This window comes from Oryza brachyantha, chromosome 10 (assembly GCF_000231095.2).
Source record: "Oryza brachyantha chromosome 10, ObraRS2, whole genome shotgun sequence".
Taxonomy (NCBI): Eukaryota; Viridiplantae; Streptophyta; class Magnoliopsida; order Poales; family Poaceae; genus Oryza; species Oryza brachyantha.
In genome coordinates, this window is record NC_023172.2 from 14,422,543 (window position 1) to 14,439,412 (window position 16,870).

General features: G+C 40.7%; 1 protein-coding gene across 1 annotated transcript; it reads left to right on the plus strand.

Moving 5' to 3' along the window:
* Positions 1-4,728: 4,728 nt before the first annotated feature.
* On the plus strand, positions 4,729-16,283 carry LOC102716250 (MADS-box transcription factor 56). The gene is made up of 8 exons (XM_006661939.3): positions 4,729-5,068; positions 5,190-5,474; positions 13,848-13,929; positions 14,804-14,865; positions 14,970-15,069; positions 15,200-15,241; positions 15,356-15,397; positions 15,621-16,283. Exons 2-8 carry the CDS (start codon positions 5,290-5,292, stop codon positions 15,801-15,803), a joined length of 696 nt encoding a protein of 231 aa, XP_006662002.1. The 5' UTR covers positions 4,729-5,068; positions 5,190-5,289; the 3' UTR covers positions 15,804-16,283.
* Positions 16,284-16,870: the final 587 nt, after the last annotated feature.

The following is a 16,870-nucleotide window of genomic DNA, read 5'->3' on the forward strand; positions in this document are numbered from 1 at the left end:
TTGATAAATATATATAATTTATATATATATATATCTAAATTTATTAGCATCTATATAAATTTAGACAAGGCTAGAAAGTCTTACATTGCGAAACGGAGGGACTATTATTCATTTGTAACAAGTACCAAACGATCTAGCAAAACACATATACGAGACGTGTCACGTTTTACATCCAGATAATGATAATGAACGACTTAATTGCAAGTGAAGCATCTGTACACACTTTTATGCACGCGGATCTCCAGATCATACCCTGTTTAGAGCAGGTACAATAGCAGGCTATATAAGCCAGCTATAAACATATTTTAAAGAGATAAGAGAAGAGAGAGAAGAGAGGTGAACTACTAATTTATAGCCAGTTACATGCGGACTCCAAGACAGAATGTGTACATGATATGTGGGACCATGTAGTAATGTTTTGTAGACAACTATTGTATGAATGGGCTATTAGATTGACTATAGATAAATTGGAGCCAGTAGTTGGCTATACTATTGAACTTGCTCTTACTGTAGCTAATAATGGATGATTATGCAGGCAGGCTAGCATAAACAAAACAAGCACACTAAATAATATTTGATGCTAGTATGCTACTGCAACGTTGTCAATCCAGAAATTCCAACGAGGAAATAGGACAAGGGAAAAGAACTGCCACACGATGATGACATATTTGACTTTCTAATATAAGACATTTAAAACAAATTAAAGAAAAGGACAGGGAATATCATCAGCCGACACTTGCTATCTTAGTTAAGCTTCTTTTTGGGCAATGAGTGGCTTTGAGAGGGTATCCTTTTAAGCTGTATAAATGCTTTATTCTACCACAAATTACATGGCTTAATTAAGAGTCTAAAACATAACATCTTCAGTTAGATATATAGATGGTGAAGCAAGAAGGTGGCTAGCGACCGACCACAGAACAAGCTAGAGAATTTTTGAAGGACAGTGTATGAAAAGCTGCGAGGGTGACACTTTCCACTAATAGCTTAATTATTTACCGTTTTGGGGCAGTAAAAAAGCACATCCGGATAGGTACTTCACCAAATCACACATGATTTCACGGCGAAATATGCTTACCCTGCCGCTTTCGGGAGTAAAAAAAGGTTAATTATCTGGGTACGGGGTACCAAGTGGTTGTACGGCGTAGTGCGGTTAAAGATCATATCCGCGCCATGCTAGCTGATTAAGATGTGTGTCATGGTAGCACTCTACTGCTTCGAAAAATAATTCACACACATTCATTTATGTCTCTACGCCAAACTTGTATTATACTCCCTCCGTTTCACAATGTAAGTCTTCCTCTATTTCGCAATGTAAATCTTTCTAGCATTGCCTAGATTCATATAGATGCTAGTGAATCTAGACACATATAAAAGTATATACATTCATCAATTAATGAACTTAGGTAAAGTCAGAAAGACTTACAATATGAGACGTACGTAGTATTTCATAAAATTTATGTACTATGAGAGTCACGGTTAAACAATAAAAATGAAAATAATTTTAAGAAATTAGTTAATTATTAATACCAATATACATTGAACTGGTTGCTTTATAGGTCAATTGAATCTTAGCCAGTTTCTTCTTACTCCTTTTGTTCTCATTCCCGGCCAACCGTGCCATGAAGAGTCGAGCAAGAGCAATCGCAGCTTTATCTCTGCCTTTGCTGCTCTCATTCCTGCCTTATAAAAGCTTCAATCTACAAAAGTAGAACTACTGATGACAGGTCTGGCCTACAACTGACTTGCTTTCAGACTTACTGGCTGAAGAGCAAAGAGATATCTATTTTACAGTAAATTCCTCTTGGACAATGAACCTCACGAAAGATGATACTTCCAAAGAGTCTATGTAACAGTCTTACGTACTTTTAATATACTTTTAATAGATAACTCATGCCTATAAAATTAGGTTGCGTATAAGTTACGGGACCTACGTTGGTCAAACAACTATTAACCTTGTTTCGTACTAATATAAAATAGTACAATACATAACCGTCTATTATTAATGTCTCCCTGTTCATTAAGATAGATAACCAGCTAACCCCACCATATAAATTTAAATCACTATTAAAGACATGTATAAAAAAACGTAACCGTGACTGATTATAGCCCACCATTTATTCCAGGGAGGGTGTCTCCCCACGTCCTCTCCTTCCTGCACTAGAGAAGCAAGTTGCCCAACCTGAGCGTGTCACGTGAAAGGGAGGAGTCGTCCTAGCGGGAGCGGACGACGAGGCGCCTGCCGCGCGCTACGTGTCGCCATCGCAGCGGCCCGATTCGTCCGTACGAGGCTGGGCCCCACCCGGGAGGCCGACCGCTTCCCAACCCTCGTACACGCCGGGCGGGCCCCACCCTCCCGGGATTGGCAGCACGGGACGGGGAGAGCGGGCCCACCTGTCACAGCTCTTGCTTTCTTGCTGCAAGTGGTAAATCCGGATGGACAGTTGGAGGAAAGAACGCTTTGTGCTGTGTATGTTTCCATTCTCGTAAAAGGTTTTTTCTTTATGTACGAATATGTATAAAAAAGGTTTTTTTATCCTTCTTTAAAAGTATCTCAAGATAACAAGAATTTTAGTACAAATTTTTGGTAACTTAAAGTACTATACATTTTACACTGAAAAATATGGTATCTTTAGATACTTTTTTAGGGATGAAAAAAACCTCTTATAAAAAAACTCTACGACCTTTTCAGTTTTGAATATTTTCTGAACTTTAAACGTATCAAAATATAAACACTCTTAACACTATGAGCTTTTTTCCCATGGTACCATGAGATACCACTGTTTTTTATGTAAAATTTAGTACCTCTTTAAGGATGGTAAAATTACTCTAACACTATCCATAGTCTCATCAATCATTTTTAATTCAAAGTTATTTTCATTTTATCTTGTCCACGCTTCCATCCTTTCCACGTTTATTAGAGTGCGCAATAATTTTTCTTCTCAACTTTCATCTTTACTAACCAACATATGAATGCCTATATTTTTGGACAGAGATAGTATAGTATTTTTTTAGTTTTGTTGACTTCATTTTATATGTTTACAAATTTCAATATGTACATGTAATTTGTTTCTTATTTGTAAAATTTTTAATGTATTAGTATTTTGTTTATTTTACTCCAATACCACGATTACTTTAGTACTAAATCCTTTCTGGGACATAAAGTTGGCAACGGAGGGAGTAGTACTGTTGGAGGCAGGATTATTATCAACAGTTCCACAGTACAAGCACAGTACATTATTGTTGCTACGAGGGCTAGCACGACAAGCTACTGCTGCAAAGGTGAATCTGCTCCACTGGTTTAGATCCAACGGTCCATGACCTATTGACGCTAAGCAAACGGCCGGCACTGTAGCAACGCTGGGTTGAAGTGGTTAATTAGGTCGTGCAGCAGCAGCAGCAGCAAAGGTTTTGGCATGTCCGATCGATGATGCAGGAGGTGCATGGCGAGGCCTTAGGGTAGGTGTGCCGTTCTGTTGCTCAATTAGGCTACAGGTTAGCGTCAGATTTCATGGGTACGTTGCTGATCATGGAAGAGTTCACGTCACGTTTAGAAGTTGTCTGCTTTTCGTAATGATTTTATGGCATGGAATGATATTTTCGACAATAATGGTGTGTTTGCTAGACTTATGCTAAGGCTCCGTTTTGATGATAGGTATACCCTTTTATAATGAAGTTCAGGTAACTACATATCTTAATTTCCTGTTTTAGTTTGTCCGTGTAATCCTTGAGTGGAGGACTCATGAAACATGGCATGAATTAAAGTAGCAATTTGGTTCTCCCATTTTTGTAAATAAAATTATGTTTGTGAATGCAGATAGGTACGAAAGGTATCACTTTCACAATAATTCTATATTGAGATATTTCTTCTTATATGACATTAGCATACAACTTTTAGTTTGAGTGCTCTCTCATCACGAGGATCTAAATTATTTTCTTGTTGACAAGTCCACGCTCATGGATATAGTTTTATTAAAGGCATGTGTGTTTTCATGAGGTTGAAATCAAGGCATGTCACTATTGCCATTATTATCCTAAGAATCACAATATATTTTTGCCCACGAAACTTTAACAAACTCCTCACAGGCAAAATAGTTGGTAGGTGGCCACACCATTAACATGTGATGCCGAATGCAAAGAAAAAAAGGACATATGCCTATCCACTTGATTTTGACACCTCCTAGTCTCGACAAGGATAGAAACAATTACATCATTTTTTGCCGGTCGACTAATTTAAATTTTTTAGATTCACTTGTTGGATAGGCATGGATGGAATTCACTCCAGCAGGTATATGTTAAACTACTAAAACAGGAAATCATCGAGATGTGCCGGTGCATGACTCCATAAATTGAATTTCAAATCATGATACCCACGAATATTACACACACGTTGGTATATTTTTAATAGAAGCAAAGTAAAATCTAAGATTTACGACTAATCTCTATCTTTTTTTTAACAAACGTGTGTGAGAGGTAAACTCGTAGGTGAGTGAGAGATTCGACTCACAGTCAACATGTACCTTATTAGTACATGCCCAAATGGTTAAACCCTTAACCATGCAATCCAATGGCCAGAAATGGATGCAAATGCGCAACTAGCTAAGCCGGCGGTCCCGCCGGGAAGCAAAGCAAAGCGCGAGCCAGCTAAGCCGAAAGCGTCCACTTGTTCCGCGCTCCTTTTCCCCCGCACGCGAGGAGATGGAGAGCGCGACGGCGAGCGAGCGAGCGATCGACGGGGCCAATGGCGATGGCCCGCGCCGAGGCCGAGCCAGCCGGTGGGTTTCCCAGGACGGGAAGTCTCGCTCGCGCGGTCGCCTTCTTTATTTGGCCCGCCCCCCTCGCCCGCCTCGTCTCCACCCTCCCGTCCATCTCGCTAGAGCTCAGCGCGCGCGCCCTCCTCCCCACCCCGCTTCCCACGCGCGCGCGCGCGGGCCGCCATTCCCGCTTATAAATCCGCCCGGCTGCACGAGAGCGGAGGCGGCGGTTGCCTGTGTGCTTGCTGCTCTCCTTCGCCGTCGTCGCTCGTCGATCGATCTCGTCTCTTGCTGCTGGGGATAGCTGCCATTTCGGGGTGGGGAGCGGGGGCCGGGCGGCCCTCCCCGGTCACAGATCTGTCTACTTTTTGTCGAGTTTTGATCTGCTGGTGCTTGGATTTAATATTCATCCTGGTGCGGCGACCCGTGCTGCTGCAGGGGTTAGTTTATAAGTGGGGAGGAGAGGGGGGCGGCGGCGCCGCCGCCGCCTCGAGTTCGAATCCCTCGTCGTCCCCGCGCGCTCGACCGGCCGGCCGGGATGGTGAGGGGGAGGACGGAGCTGAAGCGGATAGAGAACCCGACGAGCCGGCAGGTTACCTTCTCCAAGCGCCGCAACGGCCTGCTCAAGAAGGCGTTCGAGCTCTCGGTCCTCTGCGACGCCGAGGTCGCCCTCATCGTCTTCTCCCCACGGGGCCGCCTCTACGAGTTCGCCAGCGCCCCCAGGTATCCCCACCTACCTCCCCTCCCCCCACCTTCTTCTCGATCGTTCCCGGCGGCAAGCCGGGAAATTCCTCTTGCTCGATCGTTTCGCCTCGTTGTGCGCGCTGCTGCTGCAAACTGCGATTTCATCTTTTTTTTTATACGATATAATTAAACTGGTAATCGGGGATTCGGGGGGTGATTTTTGTGGTTTGGGGTTTAAGTGTATGGGCTGTTCGATTGATCGATCTCCCGATAGTTTTCTCTGCCTTCAATTTCGTTCAACAAAAATGGGTTGGCCGTTCGGATTTGGCTTCTCCGAATCTGGTCTCTCCGCGCAGACGACGACGACGGCGACCGGCGGCCACACCTGCTCGTCTTGCCGTGGCTTATGCACCGGCCATTGTTGCTATTATTAGAATCTGTGAACTCCTGTAGAGGTTGACACTTCTCTCCCCTCTCTAAATATCTGTACGGCATGGACCGGATGAATGATGCCCACAGCACCTCACAGTCACTCGTGGCTTGTAGCATCTCTCCTGTTCTTCACTTCTTCCTCTCTCTTTCTCTCTTCGTCTCCCTCTTCTCCTCTCGTCTCATCCTCCCAAGCTCGCTTACCTGTTCCATGGAGCATGTCCACGAGCCAGCTGATTTTCGCCTCGTCCTTCTCTCCTTTTCCGTCTGCGTCTCTGCGCATCCTTCTTCCCCATTCGTTGTCGATCCGCGGGGGAAAGCGATTGCTGCAGCGAAATTTTTTTTTTGATGATTTAAAGGGGATTTCTCACTTCTGAAACAAGATCAAGGACACAATCGTACATGGAGATGGATGGAGGCAGTGACCCAATAGACAAAAACCGAAATAAATGGGCAGCCAATGGGGGAAAGGATGCAGGACGCAGGCCCGGCGTGCGTGCCCAGTAATTGCGGGTAGGAAAGGAGCGTGCGACGACGACACAAATGGAGAAACAAGCTCATGTGACATCCGGTCAGTGATCGATCAATCGAGATGATGGTGGAGGTAGTAGTAGTACTGATCGATGCCTGAGGCTAGCCAATTGAATTTTCTCGTGCAAGTACTACGGATTGGCCTGCCTTTTTTCTCGCATCGGTCGCGTTCGTTCGAGGTATGGCCTGTTTGTGTGTATGCCTTTCCCGTCATACTCCTGCCTGTGCCGTTGGGCACAGTAGATAGCATGCGATATGGCTGTTTCTACTCCGTCTATAGCTCGCGTCACACGGCGAAATAAAGTTTTCTATCCCTGAATATGTTTCAACAGGTTCAAATTTCTTCGGTGTCTCTCTCTTCTTAATGGATATTAGTCTTGGTTCTCCTCTAGTATATCTATTTCTGGATAGTGGAGAGTACGTACCTTGTCTGGCGCATTGAACCATAATCCTTATATTGTTGATGGTCAGGTGTACTGTACTGTTTATTATACATTAATCATCAATTCATCGTCTCTTAGATTAGGCTTGCTGCACCTTAATATCCAACGCTTTATCAGGCTTATATATGCACGGCAGTGGAAACGAGCTCTACAACATGCATCGCCGATTAATTCATTTGTAATGCATGCATGTAGTTTACAAACACTAGTCTAGGGAATACTTAATGGCGTTCTATGTTTTTAGGTGATGCTAACTACAGCGCTCTATGTTTTACCTGCCATGTTCGACAACGACAACGGATTAATTCAGAACGGAAAATTTCCGTAGTACTTCATATGAACCCAGACTGTAGAGAATGCAAAACTGAGAGGAAAAAAGCTTTGCTAAGCAAGTGATTGAAATGTCGATTGACCTGTCCAAACGGCAGTAAAAATGAAGTTTATCCTACTGTCAGTAGCATGTGATAATGTTCTTATTATTAATTGACTGCCAGTCCTTAGCATGCTTTGGCTTTAAAACAATAATCTTAAGAGTTTGAGCGACGCACATGTTCCTTCTTTAAATCCATATCTTAATTCTCATGTGCTGATCATATTTAGTGTGTCTAAGAACTTGATATAACATGCATCAATCAGAACTCCATACTTATGTTTAAAAAACATAGCTCATAGATCTTTCATTAGCTGATTACTAAATCATGCCAAGTTTTCCAATGTTACATACTACCCTCCAATTTGATATATTACATATGGTTTTATTGAAGTATATTTCAAGATTAATCTATGCACATGGTCTCCATGTTTCTTATGTCAATATTTTAAAGTTACTTATAGTCAAAATTCTAAAAGTTTCATTCAATAAGTATTCTGCAAACTTGAAGGGAGTATCATGATAGTCTGGTGCTGAAATTACTTTGCATTTAATCTTCCAAGCAAGTATACATACTTAATCGCCACGCTATTCATGGTCAAATTTGGATTCATATATATATATATATATATATATATATATATATATCTTAGGCCATTCTCAATGAAAGTTTTATGGACACGATTACCTAGAGTGATATGTTATCTAAAAATGTTTGAAAGTAGAATAAAACACTCATATGTCAATGCATAGTTTTATCTATTGTTGTTTCCTAGGTTACATGCAAGACACAAGCTGTCTAGTCAACTGTGCATACATGGTTTCATCTTCATAAAATTTATCACATCTCTCTCTTCATTAATACATTGTCACATCATCAAAAATATCTACATGACACCCTATTTATTGCCCATAAAACTTCCACTGAGACTGGCCTTAGTCAGTTCTTAAAGAGTTAATGCAACCCATTTCATTATGTTCAATGGTAGCTAGATTTTGTTTGTGGGAGTTTTGTTCTAAAATATAAGTATTTGTGGGTTTTGAATGTTATTCTAACATATAATTATTTATGTACTATTCACATTTTACTACTTATCACTTCAATCACTTCGTATATAAAATGCTTTTCGTTTTATCCCCGCCCACCTTCCCACCCACATACATTCCATATTTATTAAGAGACAACATAGTCTTTTCTTCTCAATCTTACCTCTGCTAAACAAAATCTTAGATTTTGTAAGGAGGTAGTATAACATTGTATAATGTTTAGTATTTTTCCGTGTTTAAGATGCTTTCTCTGAATATAAGTGCTCAATTTACACTGCTGTCATTGGTTTGTCTTCCTTTCAGAATCCTTTATTTGAAATATGGAAATATGGATAAATCAGCTTTATCCCTTTTGTTTTTCCTGATAAACTATACTTTACATATATTAATGTCAATTATATATATATATATATATATATATATATATATGTATAGTTACATTTATGCATGATATTTATGGGGTATGTTCATTCTTGTCAAATATGTACCATTCTGGACAGAATGGGGGCATGTTAGTATTGTCCCAAAGAACAATGGTGCCAGATATGCCTCTTGTACTGTCAAAATAGCAGCCAGCCCGTGATGGCTCCACCAGGTCCACATTGGTAGTAAATTCATGTTTTGGACATCCATGTTTTACGAGGAGGTAACGCAAAAACCAACATAAAAATGCCTATAAAACAAATATTAGTTTTCGTTCAAAGTTGATTAAGAAATAAAGCTTGCAGAGGTAGGATATCCAAGAGTCCCATATTGTCAGATCAACATATATACTAAGTGTCTGTTTGGATTCAGGGACTTTAAGTAGTCCCTAGACTTTTTACTAGTAGTCCTTAGGACTTTTTTTATAGTCCCACCTGTTTGGAAAGAGGGATTAAAAATGTCTTACTATAGGGTACAAATACTATAGTACCTCTGAGAAGAGCAGGGAGAAGAGGGAAGAGGGGGCGGGTAGGCGGGGGCGGCGCCGGCCGACGAGCGGGCGGGGGCGGGGGTGGGGGCGGCGTCGGCATTGGCCGGCGAGCGGGCAGTGGCAGGGGCGGGGGTGGTGCTGTCGGGCGGGCGGGCAGCGGAGGGGAGAAGAGGGGAGAGAAGAGGGGCGAGGAGGGGGGTGGGGTCGGCGCCGGCCGGCGAGCGGGGCGAGGGCGAATCCGTCGGGCGGGCAGGCGGGCAGGCGATATAGGGGATAAGAGGAGAGAGGAGGGGGTGGGGGTGGCGCCGGCCAGCAAGCGGGGCGAGGGCGGCACCGTCGGGCGGGCGGGCGGGCAGCAGAGGGGATAGAAGAGGAGGCGGAAGCGGCGCCGGCGTCGGCCGACGAGCGGGGCAAGGGCGACACCGTCGGGCGGGCGGGCGGGCAGGCGGCAGAGGGGAGAAGAGGAGAGAAAAGAGGGGCACTGCATGGAAAGAGTGAGAAAAGGTCCCTAAAAGTCTCTTTCAAGGGACTATTGATTTTTGAGGGGCTTCTAGGAAAAGTCTCAAAAAAAGTCCCTCCTGTTTGGAAGAATAGGGATTTTTTCCTAGTAGTCCTAGGGACTTTTTTGGATCGAAACAGGGTCTAAGAACACCATCTAAGGACCTGCTTCGACTCTTTAGTCCTCCTCGTCTCCTGGCAGTTGTGGAAAGAGAGAAACCGTAGGATCTTCGACTCGACGCTGTCCCCCATCCTTGCGGTGAAGGAGTTGGTAGTCTTGGAAGGCCAGCTGTGGTCGGCCGCCGGCGTTGCCACCTTTGGAGATCTGTTAGGAGTGTAGAGCGGTCTTGTCCCCCTCCCTTCTCCTGGTGTTGTGCTTTGTTTCTTAATCACACGTCTAGTTTAGTTGCCCTGTTTTTATCTCTCGGGTCTGTGCCTTAAGCCTATTAGGCTTCTAGGCGTCGTGTACCAAAACTCTTTCCTTCTAATGTATTGACGTGCAAATCTTTCGCACGTTTGAGAAATATATATTGATAATGCTTGATTACAAGCATATTATATATAAAACCTAAATTTCGATTATATAGAGTATTTATATTTGAGTAGGGAAAGGGTATCTGATAATAGTGTGTTATAATCTGGTCATTAAAAAGTGAGCGAAAGTAACATTTTAATAATCCTTATCTTACTATATTTAGTTGAGCCATACTATGGTGCTCTCTACTAGATAAAAATAAATCTGAACTGTTGATCTAATTTATTGGATGGTTCAATTGCCAAAAAAAAAATGGGCCTAGTTAGCGGAGCTTGAGCATTTGTACAATTCAACTCGTCGCAACGTCTACCATGCTATCCTAGTTAGTACGAGGGCCACAACCAAGGTTTTGAATATTGGTTTTGCTGGAAATACCCATGCATACCGGCCGGCCCCTTGCTAGTGGTTCATAGAAAAATATTCAAATCCAAAGTTTTGAACTCAATGTGGTTACCAGTAACCAGGCAAGAAAAAAATGCGTTGAAAAAACCAAGCCGAAGAAAAAACATCAACAAACATAAGTTGATCAAAACGATCAAAACATTATCATCCACAGTGACATGCATGAATAAATAATTGTCCATTATGAACAATTATAATTCAACAATCCATTACAAAACCCCTACGTAAGGGAAGAGCACAATTAATATTCCTTCTCAAAACGATACAACACAATTTTACAGCGCTTATAAACATCTTATGATCGATTCTCTCTTTCGATTAGCGTGTACCTATAAATTACTGAGAAGAGTTCATACGGTTTCAAAATTTAAACTGTTCCGGGCAGTTACCTCACAGTGAGATTTCTAGCCGTTGTTGCATTGTCAGTATGGTGTATTGCCCCGTACATTTTAATTAAAGAAAATGATAATTAACCCATTATTAGTATCATTTTTATATATTAATTCATGTATATATTGTTTAAAAGATTTTTTCTTTGTATATAAAGTAGAGAATTGGTAGAGGACGACTGACATGTGAACCCACTGCCACCTTCTTAGAAAAATAGAGTTGGTAGTGAAATGGTAGCAAATTTACTGCCAGCACACTTTTTTTTAAAGTGTAGAAAATATAGAGTTGGTGGATGACTGATGTTGGGGTGTTGGAGGATTCACCGTCACTACTATTCCTATTTAAAGTAGTATATAGATTACAACATATATATTAGGGTTGTCAAGGAGCTGGCTTGAGCACATGTGGCCTTGATTGAGTGAACCCAAGTTCGTGCAAGAATTGAGGTTGAAAGTATGCTCTTGGTAAAATAATATAGATCAAAATTTGAGCTTTATATAGTGCGTTTGATATATAAGGTTCCTGAACTCTATTTATGCATTTCTCAATGTTTGTCATGCAAAAGAAAACATGGTCGATCCCGAGTCCATAAGGCTAGCTTGTTAGCTTAAATATATATATATATATATATATATATATATGCGTATACCATATAAGCTCAAATAAGCTGGCGTTTGGCTTTGCAAAACTAAAAACTGCACAAAAGTTAAATCATGGCTTCACCATATAAGCTCAAATATTTTGAAACAGAGAGGGTATATTTTATAATGAATACGTAAGCACGTCATTAACCATAATTTTAAAGCTCGAACTAATTAGGCTCATAAGATCAAGTGTTGGTTTGAAGATGGGTCGTTTGGAGCTTTAGCCAACTTGAGCAGTTCATGCATACATAAGCATTTACAGCCCTAGCCTTAAAGCTTGTAAATTCACTAACTTTTATGTGGATAGTCAAACAAATGGCAAGTCCGCAATGCAATGTGTAATAATTTATTGCAAAGGACATTACATAATTCATCAATTGATCTGAACAAGAAGTATCGCCATTTATGTATTTCCATGAAAATTATATTCTATATTGGACAAGCTTGTCGGTTTATATGGTTGCAGTTTTTATGATTGGAAAAAAGTTCCTGCTTGATGTATATCCCAAGGAATAGCCAGATACATTTTTTGTTTCTAGATATATATTAACTACTTTTTGGCAACCCAACAATAAGTAGTCACACTCCTATATGCACGAAAATCACATTATGTTGATTCAGAAACATATGGATGCATTGCTCATTTAGATAGTTGCAATACTAATTTAGCTAAGATATTGCCAACGAGGCGATGAAGTAGAGATGACAAATGGAGGAATCCAGAACGTACTCAGCCTTTTTTTTCTTCAATTATTTTTTTGAAGTGTATTTTTTTTCTTCAATTATGAAACTTCTAAAATCATCACTAGGAAGAGTGAAGATTTTACTGTTCATTTAATTAGGTGGGCAATACAAGGATAGTAACAGTTCAGTTCATTATAGTTGAATTTGCAGCTTGATACCTACTACCTCTATCCCAAAATATAAGAAAATTTTTAGAGTTGAACATGGTTATTAAGAAAATAGGTGGAACTAACTATTAAATAAGTGAACTTTGTGAATGGTTAAGAGAAAAAAGTTAGCGGGGAGAAATTGAAATGCAGAAGGTTATGATTAGTTGACAAAAGAATATAGGTTGTAAAGTTATTATATTTTGAGACAAATTTTGTTGCTATATCGTAGGATCTGGGATGGAGAGAGCACACCTTAGTACCCATATTCTCGTTAACCTTAGCCTGGCTTGCCTATTACTGAGTGTTATTTTAGCAGAACCTAATTGTGTTTTTTTTATTTTGTATAAAATCTAGAAATTGAGTTGCATCTTTGGTCAGTACCAAATATTCAACACAAATGATAAGATGTCAACAGTTTAATATTGATTTCTGAATAGGACAGACTTAAAATCAAATTTATAAAAAAAAAAGTATATTTCGAAATGTAATGCAAGCAGATGCATTTCCTAGTTTGGTTTGAGCCGCATAAATCAACATATTGTTCTAAAGGTTATGGATGGCTATCATATTGGAAAATGTATATATATATGCTTCTTAAAAAAAGTGGGTTCAAAGATGCATGGTAAATTCTGTAATATATTTTTTCAAAAAATATATTTTGATATATGTACTGAAATTTGCACCTTTTTTGTGATATTATATATGCATGCGCCATGCAGTCCAGAATTCTCTTGTTTTTTAAGTGCTTGTGTGCACTTATTGGTAATTATAGGATGTGCATGCATGATGCATGTGCTATCATGTGTACAGATTTGGATGTTTCATCTGAATTATTATACCATGAGCATGAATATGTAGGAATAATTAAGTGACAAAATGTTCCTAGTGCTGATCTTGGCATCTTTTTCAGAGAAAGTTGGAACCAGAAACTAGTTTCTAGGTTTCTACTTTTCTTTGGCAATCATTTGGTTGGATATATAGAGCTGGCTATATGCCTATATACCAGTTAGCCACCACTGTCCACTGCTTGTAGCATCTCAATATGAGCAGACAAACGTTGAGCTGCTGAGCTGCCTAGCAGATCTAGCTGGCTAGTTGTACCAGACCGAACATGCAGAACTAGCTCAAGTCATATATATACTACTAAATACAGTATCTTGTTGTGGGCTTCATTTGTTAATTGCTGGGATATATATATATATTCTTCTGTGAGAAAGTAATCGGTAGCGTTTTCTATCTCAATCAGAATATGATTTTGCCCAACAAACGATTATCATCGTTCTTCTGATTCTTAGTTTGCTCCTTGTATCTGTTCAGCTTGCAGAAGACGATCGAGCGCTACAAAGCATACACAAAGGATCATGTCATCAACAACAAGACAATTCAACAAGATATCCAGGTGAAGAGCTGCCCTCCAGTCCCACGTATATGACCTTCATCCTTAAAAATTAATACCACACACCTTATGTGAATGCCCAATACCAACTAATTATTTGAATGCTCAATATCAAGTAATATATGGAAATTATTTCTTGTTTTTGTGTTGACGAGAGGTCTTGAGTGATATACTACAGAAGGTAATGCAATTCAGCAGCGGCACAATTTTAATCTTGCCGCGAGCAATAATATTCTGACATGCATTTTAACGTACGTAGCATGCAATAGCATGCTTATACTCTGGTTGTCAATTAATGCAGTTAGCTTAGCTAAGATAACGTCCTACACATGATGTAGCAATATATATATAGTACCAAGCACATTTTAATGTAGCACTATCATGTTCATTAGCTGACTGGCTGTTGTTGGGAGTCCTGTTAATTTGCCATTAGGTACGTCTACTAAATGCATGCATCCTACACATTTTCAAGCTTCTTAATTAATTAAGCTGACAAATTATTATTATCTGCATGATACTTAATTAGCTGAATCATATTTTCCTTGATATCTTATATATGCCAAATTTCATTTATTAATATCACCAAGAAACATGTTTGTGGTATTCAAATACATTGTAATTAAGAGAGTACAACGATACCTAATTAGCTGAATCATATTTTCCTTGATATCTTATATATGCCAAATTTCATTTATTAATATCACCAAGAAACATGTTTGTGGTATTCAAATACATTGTAATTAAGAGAGTACAACGTTTTTCACTATCGAAATACTTCAATATTATTGGAGGCATGCTGTACAGTGTACAGTATAGCATGCATGTGAACTTGCATTTTTTAACTTCTAAGTCTGAATATCATCGACCTGAACTGCAGCAAGTCAAAGATGATACCTTAGGCTTGGCCAAGAAACTAGAAGCTCTTGATGATGCCAGACGGTAAGAAGTTAATCCAGTCACTCTATGTGGATTACAATTACAAGGTGATTCTGCAGAGAGCCATAAATCAGTGGTACTACTCTGAGTTTACATAAATTATGTAGGAAAATAATGGGAGAAAATTTAGAAGGATGCTCCGTTGAAGAATTGCGTGGTCTGGAAATCAAGCTTGAGAAGAGCCTCCACAACATAAGACTAAGAAAGGTTAGCTATTTTCAGTACTCCTGAAGGCCATAAAAATGGTAGACAGACTTTTCAGAAACTATGAATTATCTTCTCTCTACAGAAATTAACATAAATTTTTTTCTATATATTATCAATTCATTGACACTAGACCCAGCTTCTGGAGCAGCAGATAGCTAAACTGAAAGAGAAGGTACAGCTCCAAACCCCCAACCAATATGCATATCCCTACAGTAACAAACGAAACTCCATATTTGATTATTTCCTGACTCCATCATTATTTTTCCATGCATCTCTTTTTTATCAGGAGCGGACTTTGCTCAAAGACAACGAAAATTTACGCGGCAAGGTAATCAATCAGTGACGAACTGAGAATGGACCACGGCCATTTGCTATCAGGCAAACATATACAGCAAAAGTGCAAGCTGCAAACTACCTTTTTCTTTCCTCCAGTGAAGCTGCAAACATGAAGTGATATCTCATGTGGAAACTGCTTATAATCCATCAACCACGCCGTTACTCATATGCGCAATTGATCTTCACCGTGGGGTTGTTCTTGTTCCTACCTGCAGCATCGCAACCTTGAGGCCGCGGCGGCGGCGGCCAACCACCTGACGGCGACGCCGGCGTGGCCGCGGAACGTCGTGCCTGCGCCGAGCAGCGGCGCCAACGCCGACGCCATGGACGTGGAGACGGAGCTGTACATAGGATTGCCCGGCATGGATCGCTTCTCCAACCGGCCGGAGACAGGTTGATCGATCGAAGAGAGCAACGCGGCGCCATGCATCCATCCCCAGTCACCCTGTTCGTCGGTCTCCCACAAGAATAACCAGAGCTCTACGCATGCATGAAAGCCCAGATCGTGGCATCCTAGTTCGATCTCGGTGGGTAAACTATTATTTGCATCGTTAACTAGCTACATGCGTGTGCTATCTTGATCTTCGTTAGATTACCATGGAATAAAAATTTCCGGTAAGTAAACTCAAACGGGAAAGACACAGATCGATCGAACAGACCTGTAGTGGTACGGTAGACCAGATCGATCGATCAATCGGCAAGTCGATCGAAATGCCTAGCAGTATATATGTTGCTTCGAGCTATAGCTTCCATCTCACCTGCCTGCACTGTGTGTGTTATTTTTTTGCAAATTGATAGAGCTTGAGAAAGAGGAACTGAACTAGCTAGGTACTGTCAGTTCAAGGATTTATATATAGCTGATCCAAGTATATGTCCTACTGCCACGCGTTGTGGGCGTCGAAGGTTCTAGACTTCTCGAGACCGATGGAAAGAGATTAATAATAGATTATTATGCCGGCATGGGGGACATGACCCGGCCCCTTGGGCTGCTGAACTGAATTGCAGCCTTACTACTTCTTCAGACATGCATCTGGACCGGCCTGCATAGCTGCATTGGGTTTGGGCCTTGAAACAAAAGCTTGGCCCAGATGGTAATAAAGCCCTTTCCCCCCCGGTAGAAATGGAATATTTGGAAAGTATATATCCCTAAGTATCACCCTATGATCTATTTAGTCCAAATATTCTATTTCCACCGTGTGGTTGGTTTAACTAAATATGCTAATTTCAATTTTGACATCTTAAAAATAGAACTTAGTTTATTTTGTTAAATTAGAGCCCGATCCCGGATTACAACGGTCTCAACCGTGCCCGACACTAGCTATAGTTCACGGCCTGTGGTGGGTGTGGCTTCAGTAAATGAACGGCCTTTTTGCTTGTCCAAACAACGGCTTCAGTAATCTAATTAAGCTGGTGGATGTGATCTCGACAACCCTAGTGTGACTTCACATTTAGGACTGCACATGTA

Bases quoted from the DNA above. Each gene is read 5' to 3' on its own strand.
- LOC102716250 (XM_006661939.3), top strand. From the start codon at position 5,290: ATGGTGAGGGGGAGGACGGAGCTGAAGCGGATAGAGAACCCGACGAGC. The intron at 5,475-13,847 runs GTATCCCCACCT...GTATCTGTTCAG, and splicing joins GAGTTCGCCAGCGCCCCCAG to CTTGCAGAAGACGATCGAGC. The intron at 15,398-15,620 runs GTAATCAATCAG...TCCTACCTGCAG, and splicing joins ACGAAAATTTACGCGGCAAG to CATCGCAACCTTGAGGCCGC.